Below are 22,128 nucleotides of genomic sequence, written 5' to 3' on the forward strand. Positions count from 1 at the left end.
ATTCACTATATGATAAATTATTACAATCACATAAACTAATATTTTAAGCCTCTCAAAAAACAACTATCATCACCTAAAATGAACAAACAATTTCTACACTTTAAAATAAGAAAGAAAGAAGTGAAATCTTTAGAAAAGTCCTAAAATTTTAGTACAATTTATGAAAAAGTCTCAAACTAAATTTTATTTATAGAAAAGCACAGAATATCAGTTAAAACTTCGGAAAAACCTTTTTTGGTCGGTTTCACAGATTTTGCCGGTATTCTATCATTTTTCGTTAGTTTGCTCAAAATTTTGGGAATAACCAAAATAGTGGGACTTTTTTGAAAATTACTATGAAATTAATGGATATCATTATTAACAAATCAGTTACAAACATAAAAAATATTTTTATTATAAAAAAAGGAAATACATTTGTTGCTAATTTCTAGAAATAAATTGGTGGTCTAAGTACTCTATCGTTTCCTGACCACTCAAACTCTCTACGTTCTTCCTATACATTGTTGTGGGTATGATGGTGAGATGAATTTAGTTAGCATTCCTCTAATTTTGGTGTTCCTCTTATGTTGTTTAACCTAACTACAAACCAACATTCATACCTTAAATGTTAACAACCATCGGCTAACAAACATCTATAAAATGTGAAAAATGAACCGTGAATGATAATTTATATGGAAACAAGTGAAGGGTTATTATCTATTTAAATTGTCATTCAAAGTTTACTTTTCACTGTCGATAGATGTGTGTAATTTTATGGTTGTTACCAGGTAATGTTTGAGGTTAGGTGGTAGTTAGGTTAAAGAACATAATGAAAGATCTATATGTTAGTGTAATGATATTTTCTAATAACACGTGATCATATAACATCATGCCTAATAGCAAATAGAAATTTATTGATTGTGTATTAATAAATATTATCAACTCTTGTATTGGTCACGCCTAACAGAATATTTCTCACTATAACACCCACAACGATACATAGGAAGAACATAAAGACTTTGAAGTGGTCAACAAACAATAGAGAAATACATATTCGACCATTCTATTCCTAAAAATTTGCAACAAATGTATTTCCTTTGTTCATAATAAAAAAAAATATATGTTTATAAATGATTTGTTAATAATAATATCCATTAATTCCATAGTAATTTGTAAAAAGTCCCAATATTTTGGTTATCGGGTAATTTTCAGAAAAGTCATAATATTTTGAGCAAACTAATGTAAAAGGACAGAATACCGGCTAAATCTACGAAATCGGCCATAAAGGGTTTTTTCGAAGTTTTAGCCTGTATTCTGTGCTTTTCTGTCAACAAAAATTAGTTCGGGACTTTTTCATAAATTAGACTAAAATTTTAGGACTTTTCTGGAGATTTCCCAAGAAAGGACAAAACACTTCAAGACTTGGTTTTTGTAATGTTAGAACGGGTTCCTAAGATTGTGGAACCTGTGCCTATGGGAACAGGTTTTGATTGGTACCCGTTTTCCAAACTTTGGAAAAAATTTGATAGCACAAAAAATGGATTAACAATTACAAGACAAATCAAGAAAGTGTATTGCATGAAACAAACACGGGTACATCAATGAGTTTTCTTCAACATGGACAAATCCAGTCTTAAAACAAACCAAATCAGGCAATATATTACAATGAATTTAGTTGTGAACGCTACATTATACAAAAGCAGGCAAAATAGATTTTAACTGAAAACGGAACTTGTTCACCTGTCCTGTCCTGGACGCACAGATGTTGCATGTTGGAGGAGGAGGGGAGGTCAGATCAAGACTTTGACTTTGAGATATTTTGGTTATTATTCTTCCAATTCAAATTTGAATTTGCCTCTGAAAATAGATCTTAGCATGGAAATGAATCCCTCTTCATTAATAACAGAATTGGCGCTTTTGCTTTCTTGTAAAAGAATAGAAATGAGCTTCTTGACAACCTCCCTCATCGTAGGGCGCTTTTCTGGTTGGATGTCAACACAGTGGCCTGCTAAGCTTGCAAACTTCTTCAAGCATTTATTGGAGATTTGCCCCATCAGTCTCGGATCAACAATACAATCGAGTTTTCCCTGTTTGATTTGTTGTTGAGCCCAACCTGCTAAACCCCATTGCTCTTCATCAAGGGTTGTGTCTACGGCCTTTCTCCCTGACAACACTTCAAGCAGTACAACCCCAAACGCGTAAACATCAGATTTTCTTGTCAATTTTCCGGTATAGAAATAGCCCGGATCCAGATACCCAAATGTCCCTTTCACAGCGGTGCTGACATGAGTTAGGTCTCTTGGGCAAGTTTTAGCCAATCCGAAGTCAGAAATTTTAGCTTTAAAGTCTGCATCCAACAAAATATTGGATGACTTCACATCCCTGTGTATGACTCCGGTTGATGTAACATAGTGAAGGTACTCTAAACCCTTAGCTGCTCCTATGCATATCTTGAGTAGTTGTAACCAGGATAAGGAAAAATCAGGTTTGCGAAGATGATCTGCAAGTGTCCCATTCGGCATCAACTCGTAAACGAGGACCATCTCTTTTTCTTCATTGCAGTGACCAATTAGGGATACGAGACTACGATGTCTGAGCTTCGAAAGGACTTCAACTTCCGCTTCGAATTCATGGGCTCCTTGGGTGGACGTGGGATCCAGTCGTTTAATTGCAATTTCACCTTCTGACAAGTTATTGGTGGAAGATTTATACACCTTGCCGAATCCTCCACGACCAATCACTAAAGTGTCGTCGAAGTTGTTGGTTGCCGATTGAATCTCTGCGAGAGTAAAAAGTTGACATCTTGACCATAGAATCTGGTCAACGTTGTCACCAAACGCATAAACATAAACATGAAACACCATCGCAGGACCTTTGATTCGAGCTTCAGTGAATGGATGATATCGTTATCGTCTGCTTCTTGTGTTGTGTCTACTTTATTCCTTATTAAACTCTTCCAAATTAATTTAAATTACAGGCTTCGTGAAAAGCCAATCAATAAGGACTTTTTTCAAAAAAATCCCAAACACGCTCTAAACACCATTTTTTTCTTCTCTTTTTTAACACTATCCATGAGTCATCTAGAGACTCTAGAAAGTCTCTATTCCTAGTCTTTTTTAATAATATATTTAAAAATATATTAAAATAATAAAAATATATTAATAACTGAATAAGATTTTTATAACTAAATTTTTAAAAAAGATTATATATCATTAGTAAATTAAAATTTCAAGACTAAAATAGAAGAGCTGAAGAGAACCTTAAATTTAAAACATTAGATAAAAATTTATAAGGGGCGTTGGGAGTATCAAGAAGTAAGATCTTCATCCATTGTTGAAACTTGACTAGGGCTCTAAACGAACTGAACGTTCGGCGAACCGTTCGTGAACTGTTCGGCGGGAAGTTTGTTTATGTTTGTGTATTTAATAAATGAACAAACATGAACAAAAATTATCGTTCGTTTAGTTAAATGAACGAACATGAACAATGGTCTCGTTCGTTCGTTCATTTATGTTCGTGAACGTTCGTTTATGATGTTTGTTTACGTTCGTTTAGGTTCGTTCGTTTAAGTTTATTTATATTCATCTATATTCAATTATTTTTTATTATATTACTATATTATATGTTCGTTTATGTTCATATATGTTCAATTGTGTTTTTTTTTATCTTTGTTCGTTTATGTTTGTTCGTTTATGTTCGTTTAGCATGTTCACGAACATAAATGAACGAACATGAACAAAATAATTTGTTAAACGAACGAACATGAACAAGAAAATCTTGTTTGTTTATCCGTTCGTGTTCGTTTGTTGTTCGACTAACTTAAATGAACGAATATGAACAAGACCTTGTTCGTGTTCATTTGGTTCGTTTACAGCCCTAAACTTGACTACCATCATCTTTTTTAGTCATTTTATGTTTAAGTCATTTCTTGGGTCTAAACCAAAAAAATCATGTTATTTTTATATAAACCAAAAAAATTATGTTATTTATATAAATATCACAAACTTGTTGTGACCATGACCATTCTTCTAACACACATTTCTTCTCCCACTCCACATCAGCACACCGTCCTATCCCACGCCGCATTAGTATCACATCAATTTTTCTCTCTTACCATGCCATCATACACCAATCCAAAACCTATCCCTCAACCATGGAAATGGTCTCCCTCCAATCCCACACCTTTCTTATTAAAAAAGTGTGGAAATAGTGATTTATAAGACTAATTCATTGCTTCTTAGATTAAGACTTACATCACAATCACAACAAAAGAAAATCAATGGAGCTTCTTCATCATCTTATGTTAAAGAAGACATTGAAGCACCCAAAAGGCCAAAACCCTCACCTAGATTATTCTGTACTATTATTATTATTCAACACCATTGATTTTATTAGTTTTTGGATGGTTAGATTGCAATATGTTCAAACACAGATGTCTCATATTTTTAGGTATTTTTTTGAGACAGTGTTGTGGGTCATGTTGTATTTAAACATTTATTGAATAGGTTGACTCTTAAAATGGTAAAAGAAAAGTGAAATGACTTGCTAATACATCCTTAATTACACTTGAAGATGATGATGATAGTATTAAGTGACTTACATCTCAAAATTTGATGATGGTCAGAACTAGGATTCATATGGCTTTGAGGGGAAGTGTTTATAGAGGAATAAACGATCCATATCATATTTTGGTGATAAACCAAGTTGTGGGTCTTTCTGTGTAATGGGATGAGACTAGACTTGTACAACATAAGACTGCAATTCATTTCAAGTCCCAATCTATGATTTAAAAATATGGAAACGGAATCCAATAAGCAAAAACCAATTTTTCCTATTATGCCCTCATGCTTTAAAAATTAAAAGCAAGTATATATACTAACCAAAGTAGAGTAATAAGCAAAATGTATAAAAAAAATCCATAATTAATTCGGACACTATATTCATTCATTCATGATTCATGTATATATGCCCATCAATAATAAAAATAACTACAACTCCCCAAAAGATCAAAATCGGCACAAACAAGCGTGCCAAACAAACACTAATAATAATAATAAATAATAACAAGTGAAGCAACTTATTTTCTGACGAAAATACCCAAAGTCAACAAGTCAAACCATATAAGTCATGGCGACCTGAATCAAGTGTGTATGCGGCACACTCAAAGTCGCAATACCCCTCCTGCAATTCTTCCTCATAAACGCATAAAAATAATTAATAACCAACTTCTTAATAAACCAAGATTCCTTTTTTGCCCTTATGTCCCCATGTCCCATAAGGTAAACCACCCCCGACTCCTTTGCCTTATGCAAAAACGCCAACTCATTCTCTAAACTTAGTTCCGGATCCGTGTGCCCACTTGCCTCCGAAGTCGTTGCTTCCATCGGTGGTGGTTGGGGGAGGTGGTACTGGTTAATTACGTTTCCGCCCTCCGGGACACCAAAATACACACTACCGTTGGGGCCCACAAGTACCCTCGACGGGTCATTTTCAAAATCAGAATCGTCATCATCCCCATCACTTTCCAACTGTCTTTCTTGAGCTTCACGCCTTATGAACTTTTCTAAGCTTTCGATTAAAAGTTGCTCGAATATTTGGTGGTTTTCTTTTCTTACATCTTTGTATCCATACCTGTCAAATTTTACCCAATTATAGCATTCTACTTTGAAAAATATTAATTTTTTTTTTTTTTTTAATATTTTGAAAATTCTACCTGGCAATACAGCGAAAGATATGGTATCCTTTAGAGCAAACTCTACGAAAGAGAAAGCGCTCATTCTGAGGGACAACAGGAACAGGAACATATTTTATACAAACAAAAATAATCATGGAATGGACTGCTGGAAGGGTGGTTAAAAAATGTCCGAAAATGGCAGGAACGCCCTTCACAAGTTCGTTATAAAGCAGCCCAATGCCAGGTGTCCTGACAGTTCCAAGGTTGCATCCTAGCTGGCGTAACACATCCATCGACATTTTTTTCTTCACCTCTGTTTCGTATTTCAGCTTGCTCCCGTAGTTCCAGATGCACATGATCAGGAACACGACTATGGAGAACACCAGAATGATCCAGCTTCCGTCCCCGATTCCGCTCAGGACAGAGGAAAGGAATAGCAATTCCATTCCCAGGAAGAAGAAGGAGAATATGATGACGGTGATTATGTTGATTTGCCATATCAGGAGCATTACTAGGGTTACTAAGAAGGTAGTCATCATCATCACTCCAATCTCAGCAATACCTAACAGTAATACGATCAATTAATTAATTAAGTGGTTTAGGAGTTGAAGTTGAAGGGCATTTATGTCTTTTTTTTAAAAAAGAAGTAGTAGTGGTACCGTATGCATTCCCGATCTCATTGGTGCTTGCAATACAGCAGACAAGAAGTACAGCAGAGGCCATGAGAAACCAGTTGATAACAGGGATATAAATCTGACCCATAAACTTGCGAGAAGTATGAACGATTTTAAGCCTGGGAAAGCAACCAATGGCTGATGATTGTTTGATACAAGAGAAAGTTGCTGTTGTCATTGTTCTACTTGCAATCAATGCAGCAAAATTAGCAATCAGAAACACCCCCCAAAAAGCTCCATCTGCACACACACACCCCATATACCAGAATTAGACATCTGGTTGGATGGAATCTTCTAAAGAAACTGCTCCTTCCAAAATGTAAAATCTCACCAGGAATTGAAGAGAAGAAAGCCTGTTGTGGGTCCCCATAGTTATCCATCAGATATGCAGCTTGACCCATGTAACCCAACATAAGGCACGGAAGTACAAGAAATACAAAAGTGATTTGTATTGTTCTCACTGGAAAATAACAAAGATCTGCAAACATCGCTTCTGAACCTATATATACAATACAAAAAAAAAAAAACCATTTAGAAATAGGGTTAAGTGCGATAAATATTAAATAACAATGTGCTTTTACTACTTAAAGTTTGGAAATGAAGATAAAGATTTACCAGTTGCACAAAGAAGGCATCCACCCAAAGAGTACCAAGCTTTAGTTGAGTCTCTTTTGAAATAATAATAGATGTGAATGGGATTAAATGCCTTGACAACACTGCTATCATGTTTCACAAGATTGTAGATACCAATGCCACCAAGAGAGCAGAACCATATAAATAAAGCAGGCCCAATAACAAGCCCAACTTTACTTGTTCCATATTTTTGTACACTGAACAAGATAATAAGATACGCAACCGAAATCATCACCACATGATCTGCAACAAATAAATAAAGAAAGAAATTTTTTTTAAAAGAATAAAGTGACTTTCTATTTAAAAAAAGAAATCAGCAAAAAGGACACTAGCACAAAATTACATGTAGGATCATGTCACCTTGCTCAACTGCAGGAAATGCAACTTTTAAACCACGAACAGCAGATATTACTGCATCAAAGAAAATCAAACTTTTCAATTTCAACAAGAAAGACTTGATCTTGATGTTATTCAAGGTTTTTAAATCAAACTTTTTAATGGAGAGCAAAGAAAAAAGTACCTGACATTGCAGGTGTAACAACCCCATCAGCAATGACCATGGAGGTGCCAGCAAGGACCAACACTAAAACAAGCTTTTTCATTGTCAATGAATTCTCAAGATGCTCTTTTATTTTCAATGATCTTTCAAGTTCTGCAGATGGCACCTTCAATCTGAAGCTTGATATACGCGTATCAGAAGTAAGCTGATTTGGTAGAAGACTGATCTTAGCATGCCTACATATAAGTGAATATAAAGCAAATGTCCCACCTGCAACATGTAGTCATATACAAATAAAATGGCAATCAACATTATTTATAGATATATTACAAGGAACTTGTGGTATTAAAATATGGAATATCAAATATATCAACAAAAGCTACCTTCACCATCATCGTTTGCCAGAAGAACAATGAGAATGTACTTGATGAGTGGGATCAAAATCAATGTATATAAAACAAGAGATAGAGCCCCAATGATGTCTGCATTTGTTTCTATTGGAGCCCTGCTGAACATCACACTAAAGGTGTAGAGTGGACTTGTTCCAACATCCCCAAAAACAACACCAAGTGTCTGAAAAACCAGGAAAATACTCTTTCCAAGACTAGCATCCTGCAAAAGTACACTTCAAGCTTTACAAATAATCACATGTTGTATGAACATGGTACAATCAAATTAGAAATGGAGAAGTTAAGACTTAAGAGTGGTTTCTTTTTTTCTTAATGGCTTCTTACACCGTCTATTTTATCTAATGCTCCTGACACTTGATGTATGAAGCCTAAAGACATTGTATCGTGTGCCCAAACTACAAAAAAGAACCACTTGGATAATTTATGGAGTGTAAATTTGTAAAAATGGGATTTTTCATGGTGTGTAATGCGATATTCCTTGGTTAGTGGTGTCACACAAGGGATCACTATGGATCCTTCCATGATGGGAGCAATGAAAAAGTAGCCTATCCCTTTCTGTAAGTAAATCACATACACATTCAACACACATCCTTGAGTGTTGAACATTTTTGGTGAACTAACTGAGTTATTGTCAGCTAATTGTTGCCACAAAGATACATAAGGGTGCCAAAATCACTTTGTCAGCAAAAGAGTTGTATTGTGTGTGCTCTCAATTTATTGGTTGAGCTTTTAGTTTTCATTTCCATTCCCATAGTTCCAGATTTTGCTTTATTTTGTCTAGAGGTTTTCAAGTCCATAAGAGGCCTCATTTGGACATTGTGACTTGGCAATGGGACCACCTGGAACCCTTACATAAAGAAGGCTAGGGGTTAATGGTTATGTAATAGTGAGTTTTCGGGTGATACAAGAAATTATGTAGAGCAACTTTTATTTTCCAGAAATCTTCTTCCTCCTCCTAACATGTTTCATCTTGGTGGTGTGGATGTCCCCTTCCCTCTTAATGAATTCATGATGATGGATTCTTTTTCCTTTACAGATTATAGTTGTGGGTACTTCACTAGTTATTCTGCTTATAAAATCTTGTAAGTAACTTCTGTGTTTGCTGTCCAACAACCCAGCTTTCTGTTCATCTCATGAGATATGATCAGTAATTTCCATGTTTTCTGCCAGCAACATTGCTTTCTCTCCATCTTATACTTTCACATCATATCTCTACAAAAGGAAGTGCTGCAAACTCAGACTCAACCAAATCCTTATCTCAAAGTGTTCGTCATAATCCAAGAAAAACATGGAGAGAATAATAGCAACCACATATGGAAGTTTCCAAAAATTGCTAGAGCTAAATTAATACTACAAAAGGAAGTGGAGCGAATTCAGACTAAAATAATTCCTTATCTCAAAGTGGTTGTCGTAATCCAAGATAAAATGGAAAGAATAATCGCAACCACTAGTGTAATTTCAAATAATTGCTAAAGCTAAATCCATACTAGAATATTGTTTCCCTAGTTTATTCTAGATGTTCAATCCCTTTAGAAGCCCCGTTCAGAGCTTAAAAAACGTTTAGTAGGAGGATGATGGCTTGAACAGTGAAGTGGAAATTGAAGTTATGCATATTCTTAGTACCAAAGGTTGCGATTTCTAGCATTTAACATCTAGTTAAGACAGTTACCAATTTCTTCTCGAAATGAGAAGAATTTATATCCATCGTGGAGTTAGAATGTACTAATTTGGGTCAGTTAGAACGGCTAAAATCAATGGAGCTACTGACAGAAGATCGAGACAGCGTACCTCGTATTCACTCCTATGAGCGCCAGGGACCTCAAGGGCTTCGACGCCAAACGAATCAATCCTTGGCCCAGTCCGAATCAACTTCTGGTATAAACTATCTTCATCCTCCGAATCCATGTCATTTTGCAACGTAAAATCATCCCCGTCATCATCACCATTGTCCTCGTAATCGATCTCTGAATTCTCTTCGTCTTGAAACACCCATCGATGAGATTCCATTGAATCCATGGAACTTAACCCTCCGTTTCCCTTACTTGTACTCCCCCTGTCCGATCCGTCTTCCGCCATTTTTAAGCCTTCTTTTTCTGTTTCGCACTATCCAATCAACGATTATGCTCCAACTGTTGTTGATGCTCCATTTGGTGTAAATTTTTGTTGTGGATAAATCGATCAAATCGAAACCCTAAAAAGAGATGTGAAAGAGAGTGAGATTTGTGAAGAAGGAAGTGGTGGTTGTTTCTCTTTCTGTAGCGGTTTTTTCCTTTCGTTCAATTCGCGAATTCGGCTGAAAGTGCCCATTTTTAATGTAGTGTTACGTAAAAATAAAATATCATAAAAATATTTTTTTTTAATAAAATAATGTTAGTTATGTATAACAATTACTATAATATTCTTTGAATAACATTTCAAATTAATATTTTAAACTTCAAAAGGTATACTACAGTTAATTTAAAAATATATACATTTGTCTATATTTTTTTTTATAATATGGTTATTAAATCAATATGTTCAAAATAAATATGTAGTGTTTACATTGGTTTTCTTTGTTAATAAGAAATATAAAAAGGTCCACACACTAAACCATGGTGCTAAAAAAACTCTTTTAAGAGTTTTACTTATCTTGTTTTTCATAGAATACTACACTTGGTCAAATATCACAACTAGCATTTTAGCTAGGAAAATCTATTATCATGTAAACATCGTCTATTGTAAAACTTGTATTTTAAGTGAATATCATACTCTATGCTCACTCAGATACACTTTATATGTTCAGCTATGAGTTGAAAACCCTAAAAATCTCAATTCAAGTTCATTGTGAACTAAAATTCTTTATTAGGTCTAAAGGACCAATAAACCTTCCACTTGACTACTTTGGGCCTAGAAACCCTAATTGGACTTTAAATGGACCTACACTCATAAAACTTAACATTTTGGGCCATGTGGGCCTAAAATGGTTCATTTTATTCCTAATAGGCCAAGTTGGGCCATAATGATTCCATTAGCCCTAATGGGCCGTAAACCCTCTTAATCGGGCTTCAATGGGACGTGAACTCTCCTAAGGGCCTAATGGGCCAAAAATTTATTTTGGGCTTCATAATTTCGAACAAGGCCAAGGTTGGGCCCAAACTTATTTCATTCTCATTATCTAGCTCAAATCTCGGCCTAACCCACATTATACATATAAACAAACAAAAAAAAAGGAGGAATTTTTGTGCATTTGACACCTCAAGTTTGCATGGTGGGTATCCATGCAAACATCACTTCAAATCTCCTCTTCCCTTCTTCTTATTACCTCGACCGACCCCCCCCCCCCCAATACCACCTCCATTTCTTCCAAACACTCTCAAGAACTACTCCTCATTCCTCCCAAATATTTTCGAGATTTGTGGGTATTCCAAGAAGATTTTTCACCAAGACCATCATCTTTGGTAAGTTCTCACTTGGATCTATGGTTTAGCTTCTTGATTTCGTCAAAAATCTCTTTTTAAACCAGAACATTTCATGATTTATTCATCTTTGTTTCATAAAGATCAAAAACCATCTCAAAGAGCTTGCTAGGGCCGAAATCTTCTCATTTCATCATCAAAAACCGAATCCAAACATTAAGGTGAGTTCATACCCCCTTGTTTTTGGTTTTAACATGTTTTTGGGGGAGAGTACAAGTTGTATATGTGGTAGATCTATGTATGTATGCATGTTATGTGTGTTTTACTTGATTAAAGTGGTGATTTTGTGATGAAACACTATAGATCTCGATATTTCTACCCAAAAGTAGATATATTTGTAAACAAAAACACTTCATACAACTTACTATATAGATAAATTAATTATACATGTGAGGGTTCATAAGAAAGTAAACAAAATCTTGAAAAATGGACCATTGTTGACAAATAAACAAAAAATTGAGGTTTCAAGTTATTTTCGGTTTTTAGAAGGACTAAAAGAGTTATTTTATTTCAAAATGGGTCTTTATGATAATCAAAATTTCCAAGGGGCCAAAAGTGTAAATTTTTTCATAATGGGCCATGATTTGGGCCATTATGGTTTCTTGGGCCTAAAATGCAAAACCTTGATTTTTATGGGTTAAATTATCATTTTATACAAAAATGGGCTGAAAATATAAATCTACGGATTTATGGGCTGAAAAGCCACTTTCTTTGAAATTGGGCCTAAAATGTTATTTCTACAAAATTTGGGCCGAAAATATAAATATCGGATTTTCTAGTGTTTTACGAACAATACAAAGTCTTTCATTCAAACATGCTTATGAACTCACCAACATTATATGTGTTGACGTTTTCAAAATAACTTGTATTCTCAGGGAATCGTTAAGCGGAAAGGTCAGCAGGGAATGAGGAATTTATTGTATTTTTGTTATCATCATACATCTAACTTTCTTTTGGCATGTAACTAATGATATTATACTTGATGTAAACAATGATGGTTGTATTTTGATATGTATAATGATGGTGATGTCTTGTTTCAGTTATATACATTGTGATGATATTACAAGATGAAGTCACGCGCAAACCCTCAGACGTTTCCGCCGTCTGGTTCGGGAGTGTGACATCAAATAATCTAATTAATTAGGTATTTTGGTTTGGTTACCATTAGGTTAAACGAAATGCAATAGGTTGGTATGCGTTGGATGACATGGCAAAGGAAAGTCACTAGTGACTGGGGGGGGGGGGGGGGGGGGTTGAAACATCCTAAAAGTACAGTCCAAAAATTTCGTTTTGAAAATTAACTTAAAACCATAAATCATCCATAATCATAAAAAAAAAACATGTATCATGTATCTCAAAACATATGATAAAAAATATCAGAGTAATCTCCCAGGCCAAAAAGATGGTGGTGTGTGTCATGTTATCATTCCGAGCCTTTCCCTTTGCTAGCAGAAGTACCTGAAACAAAATCTTAATTTGTAAGCACAAAGCTTAGTGAGCTCCCCCAAACTACAACATACCATACACATAGCATATAACAAATAGCATAACTCTAGGACTACTCCCAACTGCATCGGGACGAACCCGACATCGGCTTACCCGGCATCGGACTCCCGCCCAGCAGTGGACTCACCCCGACATCAGACTACGTCTAGCATCGTGCTCACCCCGGCATCAGGCTTACCCCGACACATACACATCATATCATATATCATAAACACATAACATAAACATATAACCTGATTTAGGATGTAGGGTGTTAGGGTGTAGAAAATATCATCAATGACACCGACATAATGTTCCTCTTCCTCTTTTTTTTTTTTTTGTCTAATTCGTGGTTCAACTATCCAGGTTAAGATATGGTTGAAATAACACCGAGTTAAAAAGGAAAAATCTCATGAATTAAGAATTAGGTGTTACGCAACTCCAATCTCATGTACAACCAAATCTGATTATGATTTTATCGGTCTGTTTCTCTGTGTCTTCAGAGTTGATGAGGAATTTTAAAGATCGAATGAACTTTAAAGACCCGTTTGCGACTGCTGTTTGTTTTGATCCATGTATTTTCTGAACCATTTATCGAAACAATCTTTGAAGTCATAAGGTATGTGTTTGTGTTTGCAGATATCGGTGTAACATCCAAAATCCAGGTACTTCATTTTAAGCCATTGATGAATTTTAAAGTTGCAAAGCAGGACCATTCGTACGCTAGGCGTACATGTATGTATTCTTAGCGTACACAACTGGATGCATCAGGTAATTGAGGCTCGTACGTGGGGCGTACGAGGCCATAGGCTAAAACCCTAATTCGCGGACTTGAACCCTATTTAAGCTCATTTATGACCTTGAACCCTCTTCCTTACCAGCCTCCATTGCTTTCAAACATCCCTAAAACCCTATTTTCATACTTGGGGTAAATGTCCCGAACTATCACAACAAAACATTCATCCAATTAACTATTGGATTACCATCCTTGACTAATGATCCATACTTAGGGTAAATGTCCATTTTAACCTTTCCCTAATTAGGCCAACACGTAAGCCCAATTCTTGATCCAAAAGGCCCAAATTACCTCAAGGCCCATAATTGGCCTAATTTTCCAAATTGGATCCAAACTCCTTATTGGGCCTTATCCTAAGGTCCAATTATCTAATTAGCCCAAAACGCACATACTCGGACAGTCTGTTAGGGGACCAAGAATTTAAGACCAAAAGATGGCCCAAACACGAAGCATAAAAGCGAAAACCCAACAGATGGCATATGCTGGGCGTACCCCCAAAGGTACACAGGGCATACCCGAGCCTCGCATTGACCGAATATGGGGATGTAGACCAAGTACGTGGGGCGTACTTCTTCCTACGCGGGGAGTACCCTTGCAGGGCCTAAAACATTGCTAGGTGCTTAATGGCTTAAGCACTTAAGCCTAAACTTCAGATCCGAGGTTCAAAAGTACTCCCAAATCATAAAGTCTTAAACTTTAAGACTTTAGACGTCCAAAAAGTTCTGGATACATGGTCTTAATCCATTAAGACCTCCCCACAAGGAATATGGAGCCAAGCTAGCTAAAAGGGACCTCTTTTTTATGTCTTAGAACCCACATAGGGTCTAAAAGGACAACCCAAAACGTCCAAAACGAAGCATGCGTATCAATGAGACTTTTGGGACAAAAGAACACCATAAAGCTAACAAGATGAAATCCAAACAAACCAAGCATAAATCTGGCAACTTTTTTACCTTCTGGAGCTTCTTAATGAAGTGATGATCTAATATCTACTAGCTTGCTTCAATCTCTAATCACCTTGATGCAACTCCTTCTTTTTCAAACCTACAAGGAACACACTCTTACCTCAAAACAAACACTTATGGAATCAGGGTTTGCCAAAAATAACTCAAGGACTTGGAGGCTAGAGAGATGGGAGTAAATGGTCCATAAAGATGCTTAAATACTCCACAAACCCTAAAAATTAGGGTTTTCTGTGACATCCCCAATTTCACAGCAAGAAAATACCGATTTGTTTATGTTTTGTTTTTAAAATCAGAGTAATCGTTTAAAGAAAATTGTTGCGGAATTTGTCCCCAAAACAAAATATGATAAGAATTTATCAAATCATTTCTTAAAGAAAAGTTCATTTTATAACAAAATCTCGGGATGTCATGTTCCGATACAGACACATAAGCATAAACAGAACTACACTAATGATTTACATCTCCTTTAATCTCTCAGTGAAATATGTCTCCGTATTGATACCTGTGATACAAAGAAAACTGAGTGGGTCAGGTTTGGGAGCCTAGTGAGCATATAGGGTTTTCGACCCACGATAATATAATTATTATATTCAACCATCAAACAATCAACCCAATTACCTATCCCCATTATCTTCTTTATTTCTCAAGGTTTTATCCTAAGAATTCAACTATCATTCATTCATTCATTCCTAATGATTGACCCAAGGAATTGACACAAAATCCATTGCTACATAAGGTGTATCTACCAACATCGTCATTTAAACGCCTCTGCCAGGATTACATCATACACTATGAGGCGCAACTGCCAGGTTTATGACATTCTCTTTTGGGCGTATCTGCCGACATTATCCTATAAGCGCATCTGCTAGTCTTATGCCATTCTCTATTTGATACATCTACCAATATTATTCTCAAGCACATCTGCTAGTATTATGACATTCTCTACTTGGTGCATCTACCAATATTATTCTTTAAGCATCTTACATACCTCATCATTTACCTCATCATTTTATCACATACCAACTATCTCATCTACCCATGTTCTACCCAACATATTAGTAGATATAAAATACATATACGGTTTAACACATTTAAAAACCATATAAAACATTCATTCCACACTTATCTCAAATAAACAATAGTATATAAACACATAACACACATTTCAAAGCAACTATTTCATATTTATGTGTTAGAAGAAAGTAACCACACACTCACTCATATAAACAACAATATATGCACACATAGCATGAATTTTATAAGATACTTCATATCTATGTGTAAGATGAAAGTGACTATACACTCACTTGATCAGAATAATGATCGGACAGCACTACGACTTGTAGAAGTAGTATTCTTGGGTAGATCTGGAAGATCTTCACAAAAACCGGGCTCCTCGCGGGCAGGGCTTCGGCTCGGGAATCTCACTTCTCGGGATCTTCGGGACTTCGGAACTTGCTTCGGGGCTCGGGAATGATATCGGGGCTTCGGGATATAATTGGCACGCAAATTGAGGCAAAAACTTAGAGAGAAGAAAGAAAATGAGCAAAGAAAATGCCTGATATCGGTTTCTATTTATAGGCTGTTGGGTCTGGGATTACACTGGGCGTAATTTTGGTTATGCTGGGCGTACGCTTCATATAAGCTTTAGTATGCGTGCCACGATCTTCAAAAATTCATAACTTTCGCATACGAGCTCCATTTTCGACGTTCTTTATATCCACGCGTAGGTGAGATTATGCTCTACAACTTTCATTTAGACTATGTTGGCTAATTTGACTTTATTTTTATTATATTATTTTTAGTAGGCCTTGATAGGAAAGCTTCGTTATAAGTTCACAACTTTTTCATCCGACGTCCGTTTTCGTCTGTCTTTTTACCGTTGGACTACTATCAACAAGATCTTCGATTCTCGTTTAGATTGTTTCAGCTAAAAACCGCTTGATCTCAAATCGAGTATTCAGTTGCATACCGCTAAGTCGAAACTTAGAAAAATCATAACTTCCTCATACGAAGTCAGATTCGGATGTTCTTTTTATGCACGCTCATGGTTTAACGAATTCTACAACTTTTGTTTAGATTGCTAAGGCTAAATGTCAATCTAACGTAAATTCAGTTTTTACGTTATTCAGCGTCGTGCCAGTTCTGTCACGAAACTTCGACGGGTCATAACTTCTTCGTTATAACTCGGATTTCGGCGTTCTTTATATGCACGAAAACCTTGTGACATATACTACAACTTATTTAATATTATTCATTCTAAATAATCTTCTATCAAAAATACATTTTTGACGCTTATCGTTTATAAATTGACTAGCCCTAATCTACGGGCGTTACATTTTCACTCGGACATACATATGGGCGTGTCCTAGTACACTTATCGTACTCATATGTACACCCGACATACTACTCATGCTTCCAAAATTACCATTTTGCCACTAAGGCTTCACATGGCCACTTCTTTCCAGTCCAAGGACCAAAAATGACATAATTAAAACCCAATGGATGAATTTTAAATTAATTGAAAGCTATGGTGTTACATGATTATTCTCTGTCTGTTTAATTAGTATATGTTGATGATATTATTTTAACTGGAAGTCATGAATGTGAACTTCAAAAGGCCAAAGATTTTATGAAAATTCAATTTTTGATTAAAGATCTTGGCATTCTTAAATATTTTCTAGGAATAGAAGTTGTAAACCTTGATCATGGGTTGTGTTTAAATAAGAGAAAGTATTGTATTGAGCTATTGCATGAATATGATATGCTTGGGTGTAAGCCGCCAAATACACCTTTAGAAACCAATTTTGTAATAAATTCGAGTGAGTGTGATAAAGGAGATGACTTGTTGAATAATAAAACAGAATTTCAAAAGCTTATCGGAGAACTAATATATCTTACTATTACAAGACCTAATACATGATATGTTGTTTAGGTCCTTAGTCAATTTATCTACAAACCCAAAAAGTCTCATTTGAAAGTTGCTTTTAGATTATTGAGGTATTTGAAAAATAATCCTATAAAAGGAGTTGCATTAACTAAGTCAAATAGTTTTGAACTTAAAGGGTTTGTTGATGAAGATTGGGGTAAGTGCCTGACTACTAGAAAGTTTGTAACAGGTTATATGGTGTATTATAACAATTCCTTGATTTTGTGGAAGAGTAAGAAACAATCTATTGTTTCTAGATCTTCTACTGAATCTGAGTATAGAGCTCTTAACTCTATTACATGTGGAATAATCTGGATTTTGAAAATATTGAGTTGGATATTAAAGATATTATTCCTGTGCGAGTTTTTTATGATAATGACTCAACAATTAAGTTAGCTCTTAATCCTGTTTTTCATGCAAGGACAAAGAATTTAGAAATTGATCTACACTTTGTTAGAGAAAAAAATTTCTAATGGAGTGTTAAAATTGATAAAAATAAATTATTCTGATCAAAATGCTGACATTCTTATTAAATCTTTAAGTATCAAAAAACATAGTTTTTTTTGTCAAACAAGATGGGTCTTATAGATATTTTAATAAAAGAAAAATAATAAATATTTTGATTGAGAGGGGGGGGGGGGGGGGGGGGGGAATGTTGAAAATAATAAATATTTTTAAATACTATCTCATGTTTATTGTTTTTCTTTTAGGAGTTAATTGTAATACATTATGAAATAAGGGGAAGTTGTGTTAAATTTAAGTTGTATTGGATTGTGAAAGGAAATTTACAAGTTGAAGCATGCGAGTTTATTCATGGATCAAGTTAATTATGTCCGGGTTCGGTTCATATTTGTGAACTGTGGTATAAAGTTGGAGAGAGAGAGTGAAGGAGTTCATTGATTCAATTATTTTTTTAGATCAAATTGTTAGGGTTTTCTCTCTCGTTATCTCTCTCATTTTCCTATCTGTTACGCTTACACTCCGCTCCTTAGTTCATTTTAAGGAGAGAAAAGTAAGGAAATGCGTGGAAATGAGAGGAAAGTAAAAGAAATTGGTATTCCCGAGTTTCATTAAAGGAAGAAGTGGAAGGAAATGGAATGATCATTTTCCCTCCTAATTTTCCTTCCGATTTGGAAGGATTTGAAGAGAAAGAACAAAATGTTTAATTTTCCTTCAACCTCTCTCTAACTCGAGAACAAAAAAGATGAATTTTGTTTCCTTTCTTTTCTTTGCAACAACTCGGGGAGCAGGGTGTTAGTGTTTGTACTCAAATCTTTGTATATACAACTGTTAGATGTGTTTGTATGATAGTTATAGATTAGGATGAATGATCAATTTGGATAGTAGATTAGGGTTTGTGTAGTGAGTTTTGCGTTGTAAGTATCTTGAAAACCTTCTGTTTCTTAATCACCAAATGATATAAGAAATGATGATGTTGAGAATGTTTGATTTATCTGTTTCAACACTTTTCTCAAGCTCTATAAACACTGCAAGTTATAGTGTATTGTTTCTCGGCTCCCCCCGCTAGTGGTTTTTTCCGTTTTGAGTTTTGCACATAAATCTGTGTCTTATTTTATTTACCGCATCATTATTCTCGTTGATGGTAGTTTACGTTTGATATCTTAATTCTATTATGTCTGAGTTAATATTATTCTTAATTATTTAGATTCTTGACGTGGTTTTTCATTCACGTTCACTAGAAACACCATAATTTTATTCTAAATCATTAGAGAACACTAAAAAGCATGAATTTTATTTTGGAAAAATTTAGAATTTTCCAAGGAGTTTGTGATTCTAAACAAAATATAGATTTGACTCAAGGTATTTCGCAAAAGTAAAAACACAAAAACGATTACTTTCAAAAAAGAATACTCTTGACCAGCTTTGCATATTATTTGGTGATATTTTGTGATAAAAAAATGAATGATTAGTTTGTGGTATTCTATAAAAGTTTTATTTTGAAACAAATAGAAACACCAAAAGATGGGCATCAACAAGACAATGATGTGGAGGGGCTGACCTTGGTTTGTTCAACATTTCTATGAAGTCAAAGTATTCAATGTAGAGTTGGCTAAAACAGATACTATTATATATATATATATATATATATATATATATATATATATATATATATATATATATATATATATATATATATATATATATATATTATGGGTCCTACAAGACAATAATGTTGACAATTCTTAGAAGCCGAAATTATTCCACAAGAATGTTAGAAGGTTTTTAACTTTTAAGCCGTAGGCATGAACGAATTATCTTATAAATGATAAAACCATATTGATTTTATTTTTAGAAATATTTATTTCTGACTCGAGTCTATGTAATTATTTTCACACTTCAGAACAATAACTAAAGTGTATCACATCATGAGCATATAGGCCATTTTATTTTTAAATGTGCATACAAAAAATAACATGAAAAATTATGTATACGCTCTATCAACAATGGACGTGTTCGGCAAAAATAGCCGTTAGCGTGTAACTTTTAGCTGGTTGCGTTTTGGTAAACGCTGTGTGAAATAACATTTGGATTAAAAATGTTTTGTTTAAACTAAACACTAGAAGCTCGTAGTGTCAAACGAAACTTTCTGTTCAAAACGGAGCGTTTTTATCAAACGCTAGAAGCTAGAAATTTTCAAACGCTCACTGCCAAACACGGCCAATGTATTCCCATAACATTAGCTTATTTTGTCTTATTAAAAGGGGTTTTTATATTTAAATTTTTAAATAAATGTATAAACTGTTAAATATTATAACTTTTATTTATCAAATAGGTTTTAGCCCAACGGTATCAACTATTGCTCATCTCCTTAAGGTCGATGGTTCAAAACCCTGTCCAAGATATAATTAAAATTATGACTAGATTTGTTGTTTAGAAAAATATATATTATAATTTTTACAAAATCAGAAAAAACAAATAATTTATGTTTTGTTTTATAAAAATTATAGATAAGGAAGACTATATTTTAGCATTTAAGAAGATGACTATATTTTAACCATACACTAAAAAATATTAAGTTTATTTATTATGTTTTAGTATAAATAACATATCTTTTATTATGTTATTTTATTAAAACATGTTAGTTATAATATACATTTTTTTTTTTTTTTTTTTTTTTTTTTTTTTTAAGCCCGTTCAAGATAAAATGATCTTTTCAAACCCATATTAAATATCATATTCAACGTGAAATCAATTTAAAGCTGCAATAATTTTTTTATTTGGAATTTTGTATATTTTAAATCATCAGCAGTAATAGAAGCTTTAGACGAGACACACGAAGGTGGATCAGGTGAAGCACTATGAGATCGAGGTTTAAGAGTTGAAGGTTTAACTCTTTTGTTGGGGTAACCAGAAGGTGAAGCAACAAAAAGTGGTGGCTAAGTAAAATGCTCATTAATATGATTAGAAAAATAATCATCTTCATATATGTTAACGGAAATGGCATCCATAAGCTTTAGTGATGTGACATGGAAAGAAGATGATCCCTGTCCCGGTGGTGTTTGGGATGTGGCATAACTGAGATTACCAGATGCACTGTTTCCATCAAAGAGTTCTGCACAAAGCTCTGGAAACAACAATGAGACGGTTTTCAAAGAAGCTGCTTTCTGATGTCCCTAAATCCAATCAATATAACAAAAGTAATATCAGAATTAATGGCAACTATATAAACAATATACATATAAAAATGTGTGTGTGTGTGTGTGTGTGTGTATATATATATATATGTATATATATGAGTTAGGTTCATGTGAGACTGTCTAATTTTGTGAGACCGTGAGACGCATTTTTTTTATTTTTTTTAAGTTAATTCAAGTTCCGAAAATAATATTTAAAAAAATAAATTTTGGATTTTTCCATTTATTTTGCATTTTAAAATTATTTTTTTAAAATATGTACAGTGTAATATTCTATTAGAATATTTCACGTATTTTTTTTAAAAAAAAAAGGACTTTTTTTTAAATTTTTTTTAGTTAATTTAAGTTCCGAAAATAATATTTAAAAAAAAGAATTTTTAGATTTTTTTATTTATTTTGCATTTTAAAATTATTTTTTAGAATATGTCAGTATAATATTCTATTAGAATATTTCACGTATTTTTTTTAAAAAATGGGATTTTTATTATTATTATTTTTTTCTTAGTTAATTCAAGTTCTGAAAATAATATTTAAAAAAACATTTTTGGATTTTTCCATTTATTTTGCATTTTAAAATTATTTTTAGACTTGGTCTCACAAAATTATAATGGTCTCAAATGAACCTAAACACACACTAAAGTATGTATTATATATTTATATATATATATATATATATGTATATATATATATATATATATATATATATATATATATATATATATATATATATATATATATATATTGTTATTAGCAATGACCAAACAAAATGTTTATTGCTCACTTGTATTGAAGAAGTACAAACTCTGGGTAGAAAAGGTTTGAGTTTGCACAAACAATCATGACACAAGTTAGGAACATCCATTAAGGAGAAGTATGGCGTGGATTTGAATCAACGTTCTCACATTAAATAGTGTTCTCATTTAAACTTAACCATATATATATATATATATATATATATATATATATATATATA

The 22,128-nt window shown here is 33.9% G+C and overlaps 1 protein-coding gene and 1 pseudogene across 2 annotated transcripts; both read right to left on the bottom strand.

Annotated features, from left to right (window-relative positions):
* Positions 1-1,528: 1,528 nt before the first annotated feature.
* Positions 1,529-3,022, bottom strand: LOC145018524 (receptor-like protein kinase FERONIA pseudogene; annotated as a pseudogene).
* Positions 3,023-4,864: 1,842 nt separating this feature from the next.
* KUP7 (K+ uptake permease 7) lies at positions 4,865-10,149 on the bottom strand. Of its 2 annotated transcripts, XM_078972792.1 has the most exons (10): positions 9,658-9,795; positions 8,194-9,081; positions 7,843-8,071; positions 7,481-7,729; positions 7,321-7,371; positions 6,943-7,203; positions 6,659-6,826; positions 6,313-6,567; positions 5,693-6,215; positions 4,865-5,610 (listed from the first exon to the last, which is right to left on the bottom strand). In XM_078972792.1, exons 2-10 carry the CDS (start codon positions 8,473-8,475, stop codon positions 5,091-5,093), a joined length of 2,538 nt encoding a protein of 845 aa, XP_078828918.1. In that variant the 5' UTR covers positions 8,476-9,081; positions 9,658-9,795; the 3' UTR covers positions 4,865-5,090. The 2 variants fall into 2 exon arrangements, with proteins under 2 accessions (XP_078828918.1, XP_078828917.1); XM_078972791.1 differs by lacking the exon at positions 8,194-9,081 and having other exon boundaries at positions 9,658-10,149.
* Between the last annotated feature and the right edge of the window lie 11,979 nt (positions 10,150-22,128).

Source organism: Lactuca saligna, chromosome 9, assembly GCF_052625555.1.
Source record: "Lactuca saligna cultivar CGN05327 chromosome 9, ASM5262555v1, whole genome shotgun sequence".
NCBI lineage: Eukaryota > Viridiplantae > Streptophyta > Magnoliopsida > Asterales > Asteraceae > Lactuca > Lactuca saligna.